This window comes from Lampris incognitus, chromosome 13 (genome assembly GCF_029633865.1).
Source record: "Lampris incognitus isolate fLamInc1 chromosome 13, fLamInc1.hap2, whole genome shotgun sequence".
Classification (NCBI taxonomy): Eukaryota; Metazoa; Chordata; class Actinopteri; order Lampriformes; family Lampridae; genus Lampris; species Lampris incognitus.
Genome location: NC_079223.1, coordinates 34,568,915 through 34,592,511, shown reverse-complemented (window position 1 = coordinate 34,592,511; position 23,597 = coordinate 34,568,915). Strand labels below are relative to the sequence as shown.

At 43.5% G+C, this 23,597-nt stretch overlaps 1 protein-coding gene across 1 annotated transcript in view; it reads left to right on the top strand.

Annotated features, from left to right (window-relative positions):
- The window catches only part of kcnma1a (potassium large conductance calcium-activated channel, subfamily M, alpha member 1a), a 219,611-nt gene that overhangs the window by 172,085 nt on the left and 23,929 nt on the right, over positions 1–23,597 (top strand). Inside the window, exons 18-23 of the mRNA XM_056292393.1 lie at positions 741–827; positions 1,530–1,606; positions 11,940–11,972; positions 12,406–12,486; positions 16,977–17,070; positions 22,252–22,378. Of these exons, the coding sequence (XP_056148368.1) occupies positions 741–827; positions 1,530–1,606; positions 11,940–11,972; positions 12,406–12,486; positions 16,977–17,070; positions 22,252–22,378 (499 nt within the window). The remainder of the gene's footprint in view (positions 1–740; positions 828–1,529; positions 1,607–11,939; positions 11,973–12,405; positions 12,487–16,976; positions 17,071–22,251; positions 22,379–23,597) is intronic.

The window sequence follows — 23,597 nt, the reverse complement described above, 5'->3', positions numbered from 1 at the left end:
GCATCCCTGCGACCCTGAGCAGGATAAGCGGTTTGGATATGGATGGATGGAAGTTTATGTCACCGTTATTCTGAATAGCATTAATTTGAACAGTGTACAATGGCAGAGGACACTGCCTACTATGAAAAGGCACTAGACCAAGGGCTGTTCATTCCCTTGCATTTCACTGTCAATTACTAACTCAGACAACACTTAGTATACATACCCCGCAGTATTACCGTCTTGCCACCATAACATTTGTTTGACCAGATGATTGTATCTGAATGCTGAGACTGAAACCACTCCGTGGCCTCAATTTTAATTCTTTCTGCCCTCCCCCTTGTTCTCCACCTTCTCCTCCTCTCTCCTCGTTCCCCCCTTCCCACACCAAGACAATCTGATGCCATCCTTTAAAGAAAAGAATTAAAATTGAATGACCCATCCTATTCATGCTGTATTGCATTTCGTCCATTCATGCGAGTGACATCAGAAAGTTGCCCAAAGTTGGAGAGGAGCAGGTGTGTTTGTGATAATTAACAAAACGCACAATCGCTTCACACAACACAGCATTTTCAGCCATTCTCTCAAAACAGGGAACAGGGAGGGTGTGTTATAATGACCATAACACTGAGATAAAGCCCAGACCAGTGGAGGCAGTGCAGATCCAAGTCCGTACCATTCCTCTTAATTGGCACGTTGTGTGAGCTAAAGCTTGTTTAGAGGTTCATGAGCATGGTATGTCTATCTCTCTGAATACCCAGCATCCTCATCAACCCGGGGAACCATGTCAAGATGCAGGAAGGAACTCTAGGATTCTTTATCGCCAGTGACGCCAAAGAAGTGAAGAGGTGATCCCTTCTGCCTAGAAACCAACACGAGTAGTAAATTCAAATCAATAAAGGGCAGGTCAGGTGTCCGGGTGGCGTGGCGGTCCAGTCCATTGCCTACCAATACGGGGATTGCCGGTATGAATCCCCATGTTACCTCCAGCTTGGTTGGGCATCCCTACAGACACAATTGGCCATGTCTGCGAGTGGGAAGCCGGGTGTGGGTATGTGTCCTGGTCGCTGCAGTAGCACCTCCTCTGGTTGGCCCCTGTTCAGGGAGAAGGGGGAACTGGGGGGAATAGCATGATCCTCCCACACACTATGTCCCCCTGGTGGAACTCTTCTCTGTCAGGTGAAAAGAAGCGGTTTGCGACTCCACATGTATCGGAGGAGGCATGTGGTAGTCTGCAGCCCTCCCGGGTCAGCAGAGGGGGTGGAGCAGTGACCGGAATGGCTCGGAAGAGTGGGGTAGTTGGCCAAGTACAATTAGGGAGAAAAATGGGGGGACACTTTGTAAAAATAAATAAAGGGCAGGTCACCTACTTAGACTCAGACTACGTTTATTTGTCATTGCCTTATATGCATGTCTCATACATACAAGGGAATGAAACTATGTTTCACAAGGACCTCAGTGCCACATAAAAACAAATAACACACAAGAACTATTAAAAACAAAAAGTGCAATATGAAGGTTTTGAATTTCTGTGCCGGTTTCTCCTTCAGAGCATTTTTCTACTGCAAAGCTTGTCATGATGACATCACTGACCCCAAACGGATCAAAAAGTGTGGCTGCAAACGACGTGAGTACCCCTATGCTGTCATGCCTCCATGTTGCCCCATACAACCCCCTCCTCCTCCCTCTCTCAACCCCATTATTTACCCTCTGAGGGTCCATCCAGCCCCCTAAGTTTGAGATTTTATCAATTATAGATGTTTTTTGCGTATATATATATATATAGTGGCACAGTACATTTAAAGGTATACATAATAACATCAATATACCCATAGGAAACCAAATTTGTCCAGTGATTATGAGTCTTATTTGAACTTCCATAACCTTCATTGTGGTATGATCAACAATCAAATTGTGTTTTATTTTTCCTTTTTAAACTGGAGGTGTTGTCACTTTTTCTTGATTTTTTTTTTTTTTTGCTTGAACATTACATCTTACCCTTATTTATGCAAACTGAAAATTTACTTTGTACACAAACTGCATATACAGTGACATGAGGAAGGGGAAATGAAACTTTTTTGTTGTTGTTTGAATCATGCAAACATGAAAATCTGTTAAAAATAAGCTAACACAATCTTGAGAGGCACAAACCATACAGATATCACTTAAAACAATAAGGCATGTTGCATTTAGTGCTACTTTTTTTTTTTATCTTCATGAAGTCACTTCTTACCATAGTTTACCAACTATTCTTTCTACTTATGCAGGACTGCAGGTTTACATTCAAGAGTGTATCCCGAAAAAGACCTTAACTGGGATATAAGCAATTTCCTATGTGTGAAGACTTCTTGTCATGTAAATGTAGTCATTAAGAATGAGTCTCATATAACATGTAATTAATGCCAATCCGAGCTACAGGGTCACTGAGTGAAAGACGAGGGTACTGGTTTGGTGAGATGAGGGAATAAAATGACCTGTAGCACATCTACACACAATTAATTGGCTAGTTGGAGAATATTACTGAATTTAACCATTATTTATTCTTCAATTCATTAATTTATTCATAAATAAAATTAAAAACTTGGGCATTCTGCTGATTTTAATGTTTAGATAATCATTTTGCTCTGTGAAATGCCTTTTTGAATGAATAGCTTGGATGTACGTTGTGTTGACACATCACCATTAATGCATGAGTGGTGCATGAGTATTACCTGACCTATATACAGTAGTCACTTGTCAGGCCATGTTAGCCACTGGATAAATAATTCGGCTGAATCTCCTGCGTATCCAGAAAAGGTCACAGACAATTACAGTAAGCAGCCTATTACAAAGCAAGCCCGGCTTTAAAATAGATACCCAGCATTTCCTCTCTTTGTCTGTGTCATCTCAATTATTCAGACACGTTTTTGCTCTGCCACCGAGCTACAATTACAGGCCTTTCAGACTCCAGCCTCACTTAAGCCCTATTCACACAGGACTAGTATTACCTGGGGACCTCGTGTGATTTAGAAATGACCCCCGTACGTCTGTGTTTCATGCAGTGTACTCGCACGGTATGAGCAAAGTCTATATTTTACTCGAATTTACTGACATTAACCCCCCGGATGATTGAAAATGTCGAGGCTCCGCGTAACATCCGCTTGCTGCCATGCATATGTCATCCATCTCGCCATCTTTTGAGATTTCGCTGTTCTGATGGATTTGAGCTTGCTGTTGCTGCAAACGGGTTTCCATGCTGAATTTGCACCCAGAATGCTGTCAAAACGTTCATCTGTAATTTCCACTGCAGCCTCCATAATTCTCAACCGGGAAAGAGGCAGAAAAAAAGGTGCGGAGAAGACAAAAACCTTGCTAAAAAAAAAAAAGACTCACATTTTCTGAGATGCAGATTCACACAGGACTAATATTATCAGATGACCTCTGTGTTTGCCAAAATATTTTGCTTTACAAATGACAAATTACAAACACGGCCTATCTGCATGGGGTTAAGATCACAGACGACCTCCGCAATTATTACAAATTACTAGAGGACCCCAGGTAATACTAGTCCCCTGCGAATAGGGCTTTAGTCTGAAATATTTTTTTCTCACTCATTGTCTTCACATCTCCGCCTTTGTTGTTACACGTGACTTCATGTTTTATCTAGTTATAGTTTTTTTTTTTTGCCGACAAGAGAAGTTGCATTTAAGGAGGTGACAGTTCCATTACTGCAATGGAAGTGCTATTCTGTTTTTCTTTCTTTCTTTTTCTTTTTTTATGTTTCTTTATGACCATTGACACACTTTTGATGTATTTCCTTCCCTGCTGCCACTGGAAAACCACTTTATTTTAACTACTCACTGGTAGTGATTTATTGTGAGTAAAAAAGAAAATGGGTGTCCTATTACCCAGAGTGCAGTGCAAGTGTTTTTCTCCTCATCAGCCAATAGTACACTGTATCTATGTTGCATGTATCAGTATAGTTTCTGCATCCCTCTCCCTGCCTCTCATCTCTACACTGTTGTAAGACCAGACCAAAGCTAATACAGCAAAAAATAACAACACATCAGTGCAGAGCCCTGTCTTCATAGGGCCGCCCTGCTGGTGCTCCAACCAGCAAGGAATGAAAACTTAAAATGACTCACGAGGATGAGGAGTGCATTAACTCCCCAGCTTTTCCCCACTATTTGGCTCTTAAACCCTTAATTAGCTTTAATTCCTGTGCATTAGCTGTTTTGTAAACACCAGTCTATCCCTGTGCTGCAGGTGAGTAGAGAAGCAAATGTGACAAAAAGTCCAGCTTTAGTTGTAGATTAAACACGATGCACTAAATTTAACAATATGCCCCTACTGTCAAGACAGTTTTGCACGCTGCTGTACCTCCAGAGTTCAGAATATTTTCTTGAGGGATGGTCTTAAATTTCTGACCAGCTAGGTCACCAAAACACAATCAGAAAAATCTGGTCCCCCCCCCCCCCCCCTTTGCTCTGTAATCCCTGTGATTTCAGCCCCGCCATACAAAACTCTGGCTCCTCGCCCAGCTCCAGCTGATATTCCAGAAATCATCAGTGTCTTTCTGAATTGAAATGCTGTTGCCCCCAGACCTGTGCATTTCAATTCTAGACAATCACCGAACCTTTTGTTGTTCACTACTCTTGTGTCGAAAGTCCAGTAGTTGTACACAGCATTAGCGTCTATGACCTTAGATTGCCACTAGATGGCGGTGCCATGCCAGAGTCACGTCTGTAGAGGAAACCGACGTTCAGGTCCTGTGAAACCTATTCAGCAAGAGTGCAATTCAAGTGTGTGTTTCTGTATCAGTGTGGTGTCACATTACAACAACAGCTGACTGAAACGCACTTTCTTGTGTTTGCATCTTAATTTGTTTTTGTTTTTTTTACATGATACATTAGATACAAGGTTTGGTGAAGAATGTGTGCCTGCACACAATCTTTCAGGGGAAATACACTGTGTTCAAAACTTTTCTGTGCTGTTTTTTTTTTTTTTACAAGATACCAACAGAAATAAAGATGTGTTTTGCCCATGTTATTGTGAAATATCTGTGTTTCAGACGGAATTAAGAGTTGAATTCACAACTAAGGTATATCATTTGACCTTGCACTGTTGCTGAATATGGTGGCCTTTGATTTAGGCGGACCCTTTAGAATGGTGACTTCTTTGGGGCATCCTCTTTATTTAACATGATGCCCTGATTGCTTCTGTCTTAACATTTTGTTGTGCCATGGTGGATAATGGACACTGAGTGACCAATCCCAAGCAGACAGTTAATCAGGGCAGTGGTCATGTTGAATGCCTTCCTTACGAATGCCCTCAAATACACACCTAAAGCTGTAGACTGGAAATTGAGTATTTGTGAAGTCATAAGTCAAATCCATTGTCAGTGTGTGTGTGTGTGTGAGTGTGTGTGTGTTTTGTGTTCTCCATTGCTCTTCTCCCATGTGTTCAAAGCCAACACACATATACATATACTGTTTTCCAATGCCCAGACCAAAACTCTGAAGTTATTGATTTTAGCATGAAATTATATCCTCACTGCTTCCGTCTGCCATGCCCCCGTACTGTTTCTCTACTGTAAACCGTTAACTCGGTGCACCTTCCCTAGCCACTGGCACCAAAGCTGTGTTTATCTGCATGCAATTGAAATGCTCATAAGACACTTATGCATGCCCGAGGAAACAACAGGCCCCTCGTGTCTTCATCCCAAAAGGGTTATGATCTACGCTTCCCATTCTGTCCATGGCCAGAGCCTCAAACATAATCTTTCAATCAGGCTTGGCTCTTAAAAACTTGGATATTTTCTTTTGAAAGTGTTTGACTGTGGAAGGGTGCCAGACAGCATTAGTTCACTATCTCTTATGCACCCCGGCAATGAGAGAATGGGGACCGGGGACTGTTTCTGCCCACGCTCACAGCAATCGAAAGACGCTGATCTGGAGGCTTTCACCTCCTCTCCCCTTGGGGTTCAGGGCTTCTTACAGAAACACACACACGTGCATGTGCATGTGCATTTGTGTACACTCACACGCAAATCCACAAATCCATACAAACTCACATATGTTCACACACATGTCTGGTTATTCTACATGGACTACAAGTTTACAGACTGAACACACTGTCACAGTTAAAGGTACAATGGTGTACTCTATTTTTTCTGGAAAGAGTGAGAGGATGCTTAGTAGACAAACATACTGGTTCCACAGTACATTGCCTAATACTACCCATTCTATCAATCACATCTGGGGAAAGGCACATAAATTAAGTATCAAAAACTTCCATGACTAACATACTGAGCAACAAGCAGTTCGTTTTGAAACAGTCATTGCTGTTGTATTTGCACTTGTAAAAACAGACATATAGCTAAACTGTACATACAGACACACGTGTGCACACACAAAAGACAAGTACACTCACACGTATTGCTGTTTATGCATTCACTCGATGACAAGTTAATAGATGCTTTGTTAAATCTGAATATAGTTATCATATGTATCATTTATGCACTGATACAAAGAAGAGTGATACTACCTTTGGGGAGTGGAGTAGTGAAACTGCAGTTGTAATTCTAGCATGAAATGGCCGGTCTAGCCAGTAGAGTAGTGTGATGCCATGGACAGGGCTGCGACTGCTGCATGATGGGATACAGGTACGTGATCCACACCTTCAGCGTAACAGAGGATGTATGTATTGTCTGTATGTATGAAACTTTGTATGAGGTTTGCTGCTGAAGACATTGCTCATGCCTCTTTCCTGAATGCCTCCCTCCCTGTACCCCTTCTCCTTTCCCCTCTTCTCCCACAGCCCTACTGTTGCCTTTTGACCTGTTATGGCATAAAAAGCCTTAGCACACAGCTTGACCTCTTGGGACGAAGTCAACATGCAAAATGCTGCACATACATCAGTAATTTGAATATAAAAATTATGTTTTCATATATGAAATACAAAAAAATGAATAAATTGGATGCTTTTGTAAGGTGTTTTTGACAGTTTAATGTTTCATATGTGTGATGATAGGGTATGCTGGTCTGTAACTGGGGATCAAGTCTGTGGGAGCAGGCGGCTAAGGCTTGCACTTACGATGAAGTTACCTTCCGACTTCCCCTGTATGACTTTTTCTCCTTTTGCCATTAACCTGCTGCTTCTCCTCTCCTCTCATCCCTAAACATGACTGTAGCCAAGATGTCCGTCTACAAACGAATGAAACTGGCATGTTGTTTTGATTGCGGCCGTTCAGAGCAAGACTGCTCTTGCATGTCAGGCAGTGTACATAGTAACATGGACACCCTTCAGAGGGCCTACCCACTTTCCTCTGTCTCTGTTCATGATTGCGCAACCACTTTACGTGCCTGTAAGTTACTCCGGCCAACACATGCCGTTACATGTCTGTGGTGTGTGCTTTGTGCGAGTGCGTGTACCGCGCAGAGGCGCCATGTGTGTGTGTGTCTCGATGTTTGTGTAACGTCGTGTGCGTTGTGTGCTCTGTTCATCGTGACTCCACAGTTTGTGTACAGTAGCTGTGGCTTACATGGATGTTTCTTCTTTTATTTATTTATTTGCCTGGTTGTTGGAGTACTAGTTATCATTATTGACTTTTCCATTTCTTTTTTTTTAATATATATATACAGTTATGTTAATTTAGCTGTTAATCCTTTTATTTCCCTCTTCTTCTCCGTCGATATGTTGATCTGATTATATATCTGTTTTAATTTCCTTTTCTTATCTGTGGGATGTGTGTCTTTTGCATTGTTCATGGTGGTGTGTAGTGTTGTTGTGGGTCACCAGTGGACTGTGTGATGGGGTGGTGGTGGTGGTGGTGGCCTGCCTTTGTGCTGCTGCTTCAGTGGCGCTGTTAGATGATTGGCTATCGCATGCTGCACCAGTCAAGCAGTTGTGGGATAAACAATGCTATTGGAGAGTTGGTGTTTTGTGTTTTCACCTGTTTAAACATAAGATGTCTGTATATTTCAACAATTGTAGATGCTGTGTTGTTATTTTTTTTCTTTCTTGTAGGGATGTTGTGCAGGTTCTGTATGCTGATAACAATCTTTATTACAAAAACTATTATTTTTGTCATTACTTTGAAAGCCACTTATGTTTTTGAGGAAGCCTCCAAGTTTACTCTTCATAAATTCTGCCCTTTTTCTTTTCAATTCAGCCAGCCTTACTTTTGTTGTGGACTGATCTTTTCTTTTGACGTCAGCAGAATCAACTGTGCAAAGCTCTGAGGGTAGCCCCTTTTTTTCTCTGATGAGCACATGCCACTCGAGAGGCATTTTGAGGATTTTGACACAGCTTTTCCAAGTCTTTAAAAATGAGGCACAATATTAGGGTGGCATGGTGGCGCAGTGGTTAGTGCTGTTGCCTCACAGCAAGAAGGTCCTGGGTTCGAACCCCGGGGTTGTCCAACCTTGGGGGTCATCCCAGGTTGTCTTCTGTGTGGAGTTTGCATGTTCTCCCCGTCCGCAGTGGGTTTTCTCTGGCTGCTCCGGTTTCCCCCACCATCAAAAAGACATGCATGTTAGGGTCAGTACTCCTGTCCGTGCCCTTGACATGCATGGAAAGAAGAACCGGAGTTGATCCCCGGGTGCTGCATGGCGGCTGCCCACCGCTGCTAGCTACACCGCTAGGATGGGTTAAATGCAGAGCATAATTTCCCTACAGGGATCATTAAAGTATATCAAAATAAAAAAAATATATATATATACATTGATGCAAACATCTTTAGATTTCGGATATCTCTCTTGGAGAAAATGTCACTTTGCTGTTCTTTGGATACTGTCCATGTTATCTCAGTAACAGCGGCTGATTGCTTGCTCTTGTTGTTGTTGTTTGTTATTCATTACAAATCAGTCCACAATATCATCCTTTATACTTTTCCACTTTTCCATGGAAATTTAACGATTAGGCAAAAAAAAAAATGTTAGGTTTAACCTTAATGGGAACTTAGATCACTAATTGATATAGCAGATCTGGTTTTCGGACCCTTTTCAGTGAGATGTTAATTTCATAAGCCGTCCTGGTCGGCCTGCAGCTGTACTAATGTGTGTGTATGGGGGAGTGGGAAATATGTGAGGTAATTCATCTCTGCTGGAGATCCTGCAGGCTATCAGAGCTGGTTTAAGGGTTTGGAGAGGGGACAGGAAAGGGAGGAGGAAATGGATCAGGTACTGTGGAAAGAAGAAAGGGTTGGAGAGGGTAAGAACAGTAAGGATTACAAAACAATTGAGCTTGATAGAGAAACGGTATGAAGACCTCAAGCTCTTAAGACAGCAGGGAGGACCCCTCCCCTCTCCATTTTTCTTTTTGAGGAGTTAGGAAATACTAAATTGTCTTTCAATTAGACATGGCAGCAGTAGGCCTAGCTATCAAAGCCTTGGGTTCAGACATACAGATCTGATTTCCTCCTCAACATTCTCCCACCGTCTGCCGACTCAGCCCAGATTAGTGTCAAACCTGCCACGATGAGTTTGGCTTGGCCTCTTGTAGTTTGGTCGGCGTTGATATCCCTTGGTACCAATTACTGGCCATTACATGGTTACTGATCTCACTTCTCCCTCAACCCCCTGTTGGATCTCAGGAAAACCTTCGCTGTCTTAGATTTCTTTTCCGTTTTAACTCTGGCTTTGTCTGAACAAAGTGAGTTTAGTGAAAGAGCGTCGGTGCTTTGTCAGTCAGAGATTGCTGGATTTCCTCTCTTCATTACCCCTCCTTTTTTTTCCACCAGACTGAGTAAGACATCTCTATCCACGATGACTTCATGCTCTTTTGTACATCTGAAACAGATTTTTCTACCGTGGGTACTTGTCTAACTGACTCCTTGGATAGCCTTCTCTCATTTACAGTACTTTTCAAAGCTCCTTGCATTATGCTGTGCACTGTGTTCTGAGAGGTACTTGCATCCAGACCACACAAATACACCCCTGCAGTAGTCTGTTTCAGCTGAAATATAATGCAGCTTTTCATGCCAAAGATGCAAAACACGTTGAACCTTATTTTAAGGATATTCTGTGGGCTTAAAAGGTATAATCTTTTAGGGAGCAATTTTGTATTGTATACTCAGGTGTTGCAGCGAACAATGGGATTCTTGGAGAGCTTTAGCCTTTCAGAAGTCTATTAGGTAATTTTTTCCCCCCCTCAAGTTTATCATTGTTCTTTTAGAAAGCATATAGAGTATACAATTATCCAAAAGCTTGAGGACGATAAGATATGTGACAAGTGAACACGGTTTGCTCACCCGAACGGCTATGATGTGAGATAGAGATAGGAACGATTTTACAAGCAGTAGAAAGCGTAGCGAGAGCAACATTATAACAGCGTCGACTGGCAGAATAGTTAACAAGAAAATGTTGTCCTGCTTGAGTAGAGACATCAAATAATGTTTTGAGTCAGTGTTTAATTTTCACTACCAACCTCAGTATACCTTAATATTCCAACAATGACTGTTCAGAGATATTAAGCAAATTTACACAGTCAGAGCTTTCGAGTATATTCTCCACTTTGTGTGCCAAGTTCGGGCTTTTTGGTGTTAGGATATTGTATCAGCTCCATCTAGGGAGGATAGCTTAGAGATGAAAGGAAACCTAATGGACCGAATAGTTCAAGCTACTATAGAGCTGGGCTATGGACAAGGGTTGGCGACCTGGGCCTTTGGAGAGCCTTTCGGCTTGAGCTAAAGCTAGGCAAGGGCCTACGGGGTCTGTGTGTGTGTGCGCGTGTCCACATCATTGTGTTTATGCATGCGACATCATGCACTTGTATTTGTGTGTCTGTGCATGCATGTGCATCTGCGTCTCATGTGGGAGACCTTATCTGCCCTGACATGGAAATTATGTTTGCATTTTCGTTTTCCCGGCCCAGCTGGTCCGTCACCAAACCTGGCCTGACAGCTCCTGTCCACCAGGCAGGCTTGGTTCCCCCTCTCTCCTCTGTGCTATGTCGCCTTGCTATGCCCCAGATGCTAGCCAGTTAGCCTGCTGCCTCTGCGGGCACAGGCAGATTGCTAGAGACAGATGCCAGGGCCACTGTGGGTCCCTTTTTGAGGATCTGTGTCACAGGCCAGCCCTGGGCCCTCAGCATGACCTTTACCGCTGTTAGAGACTCTCTGGTGGAGAGCAGGCAGGGTCGGCAGCTTAGTCTCGTCGAAGGCTTGGCTGAAGTACTTCCTGTGCAGGTACCTACATCAGTCTTCAGTACTTCACTCAGTCAGGGTGATATGACACCAAATCAGTGAAACTGACAGTGGTGGAGACCTTGCCCGAATGCTTACCTCAGAGCTGGATGTTTAAAAGCCAACAAGTGAACCCTTGTGCTTGTAGGTTTGTAGAATCACCTTCCCTTGTGTAAATGCAAACTAGCGATCTGGCTGATTCTCTCTTGGTGTGTTTTGCAGATTGTCTGTTGTCTGTGTTTTGGGATATGGAGCTGAGTATGTAGTGTTATCTTATAGTGGATAAGCTGTCAGTTTTATCTACAGTCTGGAGCCGCCGTACCACTGTTCATCACAATTCTTCAACCTTTTTTTTCCATGTTCAAGGATTTGTGAGTTTGTAAATAAGAAATTACAAAATGTTGAACCCACCACGGTAAGAGTTCAAGCTCAGTCATAACTTTATGTGAAATAATATCTCAATTGTAAGGTAGAAGTTTTTGTAGTCTTCACTGAAAAGTTTTGAACAATTGTCAAGTGGCTCGGCCACTCCTGAGACAATTTATCCCATCCGTGCTTCCATTTTAGCTTTTTATTGCACCTTTATACCATATTACAACCATTGCACCCATGTCCATGCTGTTTTTCAAGCATGCCTAATAGAAATACTGCCATCATTTTCTAAAAAGTTTGTTTTTCATATTCTGATCTCCATCTCATCCACTTTTGATGTCGCTGCTTCTTTTTTGTGTCTGTCAGTATCATTCCAGTATTCTTCCACCATGTAACTTGCCATTTGTCTTTGTACTCTCCTCAGCCAAATATAAGTATAATGGATATGTCAGATCACGTAAGTGTGTCTCTCTATCCCTCTCCACCCTGCTTCAACTCCCCCAGTCTTTAGATCTGTGTAGTCGCCAAAAAATGTCCTGTCACATGATCAGTGCTGATGCTCTGCTTTGGTCTGTGCTTTGTTTCCCCTTGTACATTTATAATGTATAGCTGCTCTCTCATTTCTCTTATACAGAAGCAAAGCGCTAACAAAGTTTAACCACTTTTTTAACCATTGTTTAATTTATTGTCCCTTAAGGAAATATGTGCCGCCTTAACCTCCATTAATTCATGTAAACATGTCATGTAGGTCGCCATCTAATCGACTGCTAGTTTAAAACCCCTACATGTTTTTAGTTCTTAATATTTAAAACGGCTAAGTGGCAATTCTGCAGTTTTCATGGCGTTGTTTAGTTGTATGAAATATTCTGTTTGTATTGTGCTGCATCTAGCAGCAGATGGCGCTACAACACCAGGGAACATTGGAGGTCAAAAAGAGGCTGGCGTTCGATTCAAAGCTGATTGCAGTTTAGGTAAATCTTTTCAGAGTGAATTAAATAAATGTCTCATGCACTACTGTCCCCTGCTAGAAAGGCATCGATGTTTGCTCAGATATGCTGTTTTTTTCTTTTATACAGTTTTTTTTTTATTTAGCAACACAAATTTTATTTTATGTTTCAAGCAAGAGAGCATAAAGAATACCATTGAGCTATATATTGACGGTACTCTTCACTGGAATAAGAAGTATCTTGTGAGTGCAATATGACAAACTAAAGTCTACAGTTAGTAATATGTCTCCAATAAACAAAACACTAACAAAACCAAAATGCGAAGCTTAAAAGGCTGTTCCATGCAAGTTAAGCACGGATGTGGGGCATAGCTCTCTAATGTAATAAACCACTGTGTAAACAAAGCCAACTTAGCTCACACACCAAAGTAAACATTTTTAGATGCTATTCCACCACCTCATCATCCAGTTTACGTTGGGTCACGGCAATCTGATAAGGCTCGCATGCACGAGGGTGCCGTCATGTGATTAGCATTTCAGGAAGGGACAGTTGCCGTCTGGGTTGTTCGGAGTGCACAGTGGACCTGCCAGGGTGGGTGAGCGCACGCTGATACTGCTTGTGTTTGACAAGGGCCAGATGAATCCAGGAGCTATCGGTGGCGCCCCGAAAATCAAGGAGGCAGCTGACGGCTGGGATAAACGTCTGTTTATCGCTTGGGGCCACCCAACCACGCTCTCCCTACCAACCAACCAACCCAACCATCCATCCACCCATCCAACCAACCAACCAACGGGAGAAAAGAGCTCCTCCTCTCTCCTCTCCCTGTCGACTTAACAAATGGATATTTGTCTCACCTCCATTTGTAATCTTCCCTTCACTCACCTTGACCTGTGCTTTACTGTAGATCTATGGATTGACTCAGCAGTCCTCACAGGATTTGGTCTGTGTGTGTGTGTGTGTGTGTGGGCATTGAATGTGCTTCCATTAGTATGGTATATCTGGCATACTGGTAGGCTCTGGCAACAAATTAATTATTGTTGAAGTTGGAAATAGGCTCTTATTAGCATGATAATTTACTGTATAAAAGTTTTATTGTTTTTAATCTCAAATATATTTCCAGGCGTCCGGGTAGCATAGCGGTCTATTCCATTGCCTATCAACACGGGGAAGGCAGTTCGAATCCCCATGGTACCTCCGGCTTGGTCGGACGTCCCCGCAGACACAATTGGGTGGGAAGCTGGATGTGGGTATGTGTCCTGGTCACTGCACTAGCGCCTCCTCTGGTCAGTCGGGGCATCTGCTCGTGGGGGAGGGGGGAATAGCGTGATCTTCCCCCTAGCGAAACTCCTGTCAGGTGAAAAGAAGCGGCTGGCGACTCCACATAGTATATCAGTGGAGGCATGTGGTAGTCTGCATACCTCCCCGGATCGGCAGAGGGGGTGGAGCAGTGACCGGGACGGCTCAGAAAATAGGGTAATTGGCTGGGCACAGTTGGGGAGAAAAGGGGGGGGATCCCAAAATTTTATATATACATATATATATATATATATATATATATGTGTATGTATGTATAAAATCAAAATGAATTACCTTCTTGCAAATATTTTCTGAAAAAAAAAAAGGGAGGCAAGTTGATTTCATACATTTCTATGTAGGCCTTTAGGTTTGTTGGAAGGAAAGTAATGTGCTGCACGTTATGGTTGAGATGACATTTAACCTGATTTGGTGTGACTGGTTTTAGCCAGGCGGTGTCTCTGCTTTGTTCTACTAGGCGATGTAGCACGACTGAGAAAGAAAACTGGGAAGCTTCTAATTAATTCATGTTTGTCACGAATGCAAAGTAAATGTCATTTCAAACATTTCAGTTAAAGCGTATACCAAGTGGATAAGTGGTGTTAAATAAAAATGAAGTGTCAGCGTCAATTAAGGAATAAATGATGCCTGCTTTTATGGCACTGCTCTCCCATTCAGACCTTAACCTGATCAAAGGGGAAATAAATTGCCCATAAAGATTATTTTTTTGAATAAATAAGCATTTGATTAAGTAGCGAAATAATAGTGAGATATTTTGTTTTATGATGGCACATTGTTTTTCACTAACACTTTGTGTTAGTGGCTTGTGTACGTGCCACAATAAAGGATGAATTCCCCATCCCCAAATCTCTGCTAAATCCGTAACCTGCAGCGTTTCTAACATCATAAAGCTTAAAAAAGTCTACAACAATTTATTTTTTTGTCTTCACAATCTAAGTGTTAAGCACTAATATGGGGCTTTTTTTTCAATTATTCTCCGTTGTTCGACAGTAAAGGATGAAGTTAGACCGTCTTTTCAGAACCGATCGATTAAAATTGCCAACTGCGCCTCCATCTCCATCACCTCAAATGCATTCCACCCCAACGCCCTGCACCCCTACCAGGACCCCCCGGCGTACCCAGGCACGGCCGACATCCCCCTCGTTAATAACCGTAAAGGAAGCCTGCTCCCCGTGGGGCCGGGACTTGGGCCCGGGGCTGACCCCTCACGACTGCGCCTCAGTGTTTCAGGCCTTGGGGACGCGGCGGGGAGAGCCCTGGCTGAGAGTCGGCTGAACCGGGCCCGCAGTCTGCCAGTGAAATACCGCTACCATCCCAGTAATACCTCGCTGCTCAGTCACAGTAGGCCCTGTAGGTTGCCCCCACCCCTTAGCGGGATGCATCAGTCAGTAACTTTGCCCGTCTCGTCCTTCTATCTGGTGTTGTTTGCTGCATGAGGGTTCATTGTTCTCTCAGCCGGTACGAGCTGCTGCTGTTGCCGCCATTGCTGCTTTGCATGGATTTAACACATGCACACACTAATACCGCAACCACTACTCTGTGTGTGGGTGTGTGTGGGAGAATTCAAACTATGGAGTGTTAAAACACTAGAAAACAGAATAGACTTAAGTCAGTCATTAGTTTTTGCCTTCAGATATACACGTTGCAGTAATCTTTACACACGCAGTGTAAAACTTTCTTTTGTAAGTGTATAGATATAGATAAGGATTAAAATAAGATTCTGTGAAACAGTGTTACTCAGAATGCGTATTTCTTGATGTGGTATTTTAAAAGTACATTGGGAAATTATTTGTCAAGTGGAAAGCACTTGTGATGTTAACTATTCAGAACGCCCAATTGCGTAAAGGAAATGTCAGCGAATGACATTTTATTAAAAGGCAAAATCATATTTCTTATCTTTTATTAGCACAATTAGGTGACAGTCTAGAACAAATCCTCAGACAATAATGAAATTCCACATGCTTGGAGTAGTCACAGCCTGCAGCGCACGCATTGATTTGCACTAATATCATGCTGTGGTATTGATTTCTAACCAAAGGACTAATATGGGTTTGAAGTGACAGTGGACTTGGCATTTGTGCTGGGAGAGCACAGAGTGGAGAAGAGTATCTGGGTGCCTGTCTGATAGCTCTTGAAACTCAGAAAGTAGTGAAGATCAGACTGCTTTTAGCCAGACTTGAATCCTCAGACAGCTGGGCTGGGTCTACGCTGGCTGCTCTTTGTAGTGCCCTCTGTCTTAGACTTGAGCTCAGTTTGACATTTTTCAGCTCTTCAACACAACAAAACGTATCTGACAGGAAACTGAGCCTAATTTGAATGAAGCTAATCTAATACATCACTGTGACATGGTGTTCTGCAAAAGCCCAAGTGTTAAAAAAAAAAGGAGGGGGGTAGGTTATTAAATCTTACATGAGGTTCTGTTGCTCATTTATTTTTAATTTCAAGTTTTAAGGCTAGTTCTGACCTTCTCCTACTGGTGGGTGGTGTGCTCTCACAAACTGCTTTCGATATGTGTAGCCCACTAATTTATACTCTGTTGGAGTGCTGTTTGGACCTGCGAGAGTGCTTTCCTTCACAATATGTGCTGAGTGTTAAGTGTTCTCATGGCATGGAGGTAGACCTGTAGAAGAGCCATTGTGCACTTAAATTAGAACTGGAATGATGGGTCGGGCCATATAGTCATCCATGCAAAAACAAAACAAACCCACTCAGAACCATCTTCATCACCTTTCTGTTTCCCACTGTCATTGCTTCTGCTTGTGCCCAACTGACAATGACAGTCCGTACCCACAATGGTAGTTATTGGCATAGGTAAGCGTGGTCACACTGATGCAGACTGCTAGAGGTCCAGCCTCATGCAAACGTATGTGCAGAACAGATTCGTGTTAGGCTCAGCAAAATGCAGCTGAATAGATCCAACAATAAATGGGGGGTTTCAGAGGTGGGCCCTTGCAGCTTGTTATTGGTTTTTCTCCTTGGTTTTTCTCCTGCCTTTCTTAGATTCACCTTTGTCCTTTACTAATGCTTTCTTTGTATATTTTTGGAGGTCTTCTCTCAAATTCACACATTAATTTTCCTTTTTTTTATTGGTTTGCAATGGTTGATTGAGTGATGGCTTCTTTTTTTTTTTGATATGTCAGGTCCACCACATGTTTCCCCAACCCCTTCTCCCTATTCTGACACTTTGCGTGTGTTTGCAGTTGAAGATGAGCATCCATCAACTCTGTCACCCAAAAAAAAGCAACGCAACGGAGGGATGCGAAACTCGCCCAACTGCTCACCCAAAATGATGAGGTAAGACACCGATTTTGTTCTCCCTGCAGCCTTCAAACAGAGATGGAGAGAAAGTCAGACAGAGGGAACTACGGGAGGGAAGGAGACCTGGGGTGGGGGTGGGGGGTGTATGTGCAAGCAATACCTCAATGATGGATGTTGCCGGTAGCGGGATGGTGGGAATGAGGATGCACAGGAGGGGGCAAATTAGGGGTTGAAGATGAGGGAGCTAAGAACGTCTTTGTGGAGAAGGAGACGGAGAAAGAAGAGCCATGTTAGGCTTGGCTGGTGAGGATCGCATGCTGTCAGTGCATTATGACAGAGCTGAAATAATATTTCTATTTTGAAAAGAGGCTGCGAGGAACCATTTGAAAACTCCTATGGCTTTTAACTCCCAGCTGTCACCTCCTCCAATCTGGTCCACATGTACTTCTTAAACAATGCTGGCACTAATGACACCAGCAACCAATCAGAGGGACCTGCATGGTTACTTTGCCCTCAGGCTGCTCCTCTATTGTGGGAACCCCTGTGAGTAGTGTTTCTGGTACTTAAGGCCATATGCAAGATGTATCATCACAATCAAATATGAATTCAAATATTACCTTCCTTTTATCCTGTCCTGTGGAATTAAATTGCTGTTAATTGATTTTGAAAGATAAAAGGCTGGGTTTGTGCGCTCCTGTGGCTGGCTAGAAAGGGTTAGGCAACACGACAGCACAAAAAATACTAAGTGGGCAAACTGCAGATTGTAGTGACAGGATGAATATATGGTGGTAAATATCTAAAAAGACAGGGACACTCATAGCGAAGTTGCCTGTCCCTAAATGAGAGTGAGTGTTACGGGCTGTTTCATGAATATGCAAGGGGGGGGGATACGTAGCATGCTGTGTGATTTTTGTTGCACACATTTTGTCTCTGTTTGTAGTTGAACTGTGCTTTTTACGCAGCCATGAAAGATGCTAGATCTCCTGATTGGGGAAATAGTAATTTGCATTTTGAATCATATTTATGGTTTATTAGAAGCAATAAACCAAAAGTGTTGCTCAAGATGATAAGAAATAATGAGAGCTGAACATTTTTTTGAGTCCCCCCCCCTTTTCTCCCCAATTGTATCCGGCCAATTACCCCACTCTTCCAAGCTGTCCCGGTCGCTGCTCCACCCCCTCTGCCAATCCGGGGAGGGCTGCAGACTACCACATGCCTCCTCTGATACATGTGGAGTCGCCAGCCACTTCTGACAGTGAGGAGTTTGACCAGGGGGATGTAGCATGTGGGAGGATCACGCTATTCCTCCCAGTTCCCCCTCCCCCCTGAACAGGCGCCCCGACCGACCAGAGGAGGCGCTAGTGCAAGCGACCAGGACACATCCAGCTTCCCACCCGCAGACACGGCAAATTGTGTCTGTAGGGACGCCCGACCAAGCCAGAGGTAACATGATGATTCGAACTGGTGATCCCCGTGTTGGTAGGCAACGGAATAGACCGCTACGCTACCCAGACACCCTAGAGCTGATAATTTTTATTACATCTATTAAATGTTCAGTTACTATTAGATGCGATTAATGTTGCTTAAGAAGGATTTTCCATCTTATGGTCCTCACTTCGTATTTTATTCCAGCTGGTACAGACTGCAGAGTTTTGTACAGTTCCGGTAGGTTTTCCTTACACGCTTTTAGAGTTGGTAAGTTGGTGTTGCTAGCTCCCCTTAGGGCAGGCTGCAGCAGCATTCCTCCTGCTGCCTGGGTTTATTTGGCCAGTATATTCGTCGGCCTCCCCCTCAGTTCTCCAGAAAACAAGCAATTTAATAAGCCTTCACACTTGCCAAACTATTAGCCCAACGTAGAGTCTCGTACCCTTTAGTCTAGTTTGCAACAGAGCAACATTTGAGATGCCCTTGCTCAGAGGGAGCACACTGTTACCCCAAAAAAAGGAAAAAGAAATTGGCACATTTCCAGCTAACTGCCAGTTTAGAAGGGTGTTTAGTTTTTCTTTTTTTTTTGTTGCTTAACTTGAAGCACAAAACCTTTTCGTCTCTTCCTCTTTTGCCTAGGAGATGGTCCCCGTTTGCCGTGTAATATATGCATCGCTGCTTTGATCTCGCAGTGATAATAATTCTTGGGAGTTATTTACTCAGTTTTGAAAATGCTTCAAAGCGGTGTCAAAGTTTTCTCTGCTTTAGGGGTGCTTCTGTATTCTGCTGGCTCTTGGGTACTGGGATGACAGGTCCTCTGTTATAGGTGTAGTTTTTTTCAAGTCCTAGCCCTCAGCAAAACATCAAATTACCCATCACAGTTCTCCACAGCCCCCCTTCACAGCTGCCCCCGTCAACATATAACACCATATATATTAAACAGTCATGCCTTACAAGGTGGATTTTATGCACAATGAAAAGTGATTGTTTGAAGTAGCCTTAGGGATACTTTATTCTACAAGCAAGGAGGGGGAGAACACAGCCGAGCGCTAGCAGGCGAGCCGGCGTATACCATATCAAGTACGGTTTTTACAGGACTTGCAGCCTGAAGGCCTTTGTAAATAAATAATGATCAACAGATTGGCTGTGGGTTTTTGAAAAGCATGCCTTTGTCAGTTTGCATGATGGGGAAAATTTTCAAAGCGAGAGGCTGCCTTCATAGCCTCGCAGTGAGGGACTGGGGGAGCACTCCCGTTCCCTGCTTGCGACTGAAGGGTGATACACTAGAATAACTCCGCCATTAGAAATACATACTATGGAAGGGAGGGAGAGATGGAACAATGGAGAAAGAGAGACAGAGACGGCTGTTTTATAATATATATAATGCGGGGTATTTGTTTTTTTTTTACAGTTGTTATGCATGTTGATGCAAATTCTATATGATGTGCTAACATATGTGCTAACAGTAATTTTGAAGGAGTCTAATAAGCAACACACAATCAGTTTATTCCACACGGACAAAAAGTAAAAGTGTAATTATGAACTATGGTGACAAAAATCTATCTATCTATCTATCTATCTATCTATCTATCTATCTATCTATCTATCTATCTATCTATCTGTCTCATTTTAGAAGTTGATTTGCTGTCAGTATTATCTTGGTGATGATACTATATGTATTTTGGAGATATACATACATGATCTGTTTGGCTTTGTGAGTACTGAGTCATTTTCCCAGTAGCCAGTCAGACTTGTCAGACGGAGCGAACGAGGCCCGTTGGCTCTTCACTGTGGCTTTCCGGTCCTCACCATAGGATTAACACCATTCTCACAGACCCGTTTGATGGGTCACGACTCACGTCTGATCGGAGGAAAGTCAAAGCCGCTCCTGCCGCTGATATTCCTTGGGCGTGGCACAGCGGCACAAATGTCAATGACTCCCGAGCCCCGTGGTGGGCTTTATCTGGGGCGGCACGGAGGGAGGGGGGGGTGTGGAGCCTGTGACAGGCTGCCAGTCACACCACTGATAGCTCTGTGAAAGATAGCTGTCTTGGCAGATAGAGGTGGAACCGGCAGCCTGCCTGTGCCTGCCTGCATGCACCAGTCAGCCCCCGCGCGGAGCGGAGCTGAGCAGATTGAAGTGACAAGGGGTTCCTGGAGTGATTGGTGCAACACACAGCGCTGGATGAAAGATTCAGACCGGGTGTAAAAACACTAAATGCTGTCAGTGTTATTGTCACCTGCACTGACTGATTTAATCTCCATAGATGACGATTGAGAGACAGAGAGGTGGGAAAGAGATAGATTAAAAAAAAGAGCGTGTGTGTGTGAGTGAGAGAGAGAGAGAGAGAGAGTGGCTAATTGACAGCTTTTTTTTTTTTTTTTTTACTTGAGACAGCATGCAACCCAAATGCAGCCTGAAAGAGGAGGCAACATGAAAGCCTTGTCAGTGAGTGACAGTGCTGATAAAGGGTAGAGAGAGGGATATTGAGAGCGATATATGTCAAATTCTCGAGATGCTTTCCCCCATATTACTCAAATGTCAATCGTGCTTCTAGATCTCTCTTTTTAGAAACGTACGAGTGCTACTTATAGCTGCTGTTATATAGATTTGACTTTATAATCGATTTGTGATGATATGGAAAATGGTGTCGTTCATCGGGGATTGTCACTAAAATTTCCTAATCTTGACTCGGACTCTCGGATGAAGTTTTCTGAATCTGCTTTGGAGGAACTCTGAGCTCATGTCTGGTGGAGCGTGTGCAACCGCAGGAGAGCCAGTGTTACGGGAGTGACAGGAGACCTTTCGTGGTCAGTGTTACCGCGGATAAAACTCAGCAGCCCGCTGCTGCAGATTAGCTGCTTTGGTTGTGACACACTGCTGAAACATTAATGGCCGGCAGTTGGGAAAGCAAAATGTGATTGGGCAAATTCCTGAAATATTTAAAGTGGGGGCTAGTTGGAGCTTTTATGGTTTGAGTTGCGTGGTGTCAGGAGCAGGTTGAAGCTAGTAACTGGGCTCATGTTGTCATGCCACTTGCTCCAGTCCTGCTGTCCTTTTCTGTCACACTGCCTCCACCAGTGTGTCCCTCAGCTCGCTGATGCCCCTGATGTCTGGGGCAACAATGGTCTGTCTCACAGGTCAGGGGGAGCAAGAAGGGCAGCAATGATGTGGTACTTATGAATCCGAAGGGCCTTACCGATTGAAGTAGTAAAATTAAAGAATGTAATTTGCATGTAAAATTCAGATTGTCAATAAGAAGCCACCACGGCACCTTGTTTCCTGAAGATTACTTTTTCTTTTTTTTCCAAAACTGAGATGCAGTAGGGTCTCCAGGTAGCGTAGTGGTCTATTCTGTTGCCTACCAACACGGGGATCACTGGTTCGAATCCCTGTGTTACCTCCAGCTTGGTTGGGTGTCCCTACAGACGCAATTGGCTGTGTCTGTGGGTGAGATGCTGGTTGTGGGTATGTGTCCTGGTCGTTCAGGGGGAGGGGGAATACCGTGATCCTCCCACGCGCTACATCGCCCTGGTGAAACTCTTCACTGTCAGGTGAAAAGAAGCGGCTGGCAACTCCACATGTATCGGAGGAGGCATGTGGTAGTCTGCAGCCGTCCCCGGATTGGCCGAGAGGACAGAGCAGCAACCGGGACGGCTCAGAAGAGTGGGGTAATTGGCCAAGTCCAACTGGGGGGAAAAAGGGAAAAAAAAAACCTGAGATGCAACTATTTCATGGAGTTGTTTGGAAACCATTCTTCTAACATTGATTCTCTTTATTACTTTTCTCAGCAGACATGATCCCCTTCTAATCCCTGGAAACGAACAAATTGAGAACATGGATATGAACGTGAAGAGGTACGACTCAACTGGGATGTTTCACTGGTGCCCATCAAAAGACATCGAGAAGGTCATCCTGGTGAGTGCACATCTAAAGTCCCATCTTGGTGTCACGAGTGCAGAGTTATTTAACCAGTCTGTAACAAATGACCAAAAGGTAAAGAAATTAGGTTTTTACAGTAAGTATGCTAAGGGGCAAATTTTCATCCCACAATGTAATACAATCACATACTAATATGTACTGAAATTTCTCTCACTGCTTCTCTGTTGTTTCAAGGTGAGTGCACTGTTTTCTCTTTTATATCTACCAAGGGTTTTTGTTAACAGCCACACAGCTCCAGACGGGGGTTTGAGTACTCGTTTAAACAGTCCCTGGTGGACATCATTTGTAAAATTCGCCTGGGCAATGTTCTCGACGCTTATACCCCGTTTCTGCTGATCAGCTTTTATCTAAGACAGAATAAATAAGGAAAACCAAAATAAGACATGTATGAGACAAAGTTGGTCTATCAGTTAGAAGTAGTAATTGATAATATTTAATGATTGGGTTTGTAGGGCTTATTTTTTGTTTTTGTTTGTTTTTTGACTCGGGCATCAGATGTAGAAAGCCCAGGAGCAAGGCATTGCAACGCACTATGGTGTTTTGCTTGAAGTACTTTGTTTATGCGCCTGTCCTGATTTATCAAAGCATTTTACAAATGCTTGAGTGCCTAAACTCTCACAAACTGCATTTTCAAGTACTTGATCCAAATTGCTCTTCTTTGAAAAACTTTGTTAGATCACACATTTGGCCTTTGAACTGCTTATAAAACAAACGCGAGTTAACATGAATTCACAATTACCATGTACAGCCTATACTTTTCTATTTTTGTGGAAAATGTACCCTACAGTACAAATTTGTAGTAATATAATGGTTTACAAATGATGTAATGTTTGTTTATAACGGCGGTGCCACAGGAGGGTTCTGAGATGCAGGACAGACACGGGTTGGCGTAACACAGGGTTTTTATTTCCAAAGTCAACAGTTTTTCCGTCCGCACGCTGCACGGGCCGGTACTCGGCGGTGCTGGAGCCTCTTTTGCCTGGCTCCTTCTCCGTTCCTCCATGTGTCCTTTACATTGTTACCTTGTGTTTGTGTCTGTCAGTCCAGGGCCCAGCTTCGCTGCAGTATATAAAGCACAGGTTGTTAGAACGGCACACCTGAGGCTGATAACTCATCAGCCTCGATATCGCGCTTGCTCCCCTGCGACCCACGCCCCCTCTCTCGCCGCTTGCAGCCGAGGCTAAACCACACCTCG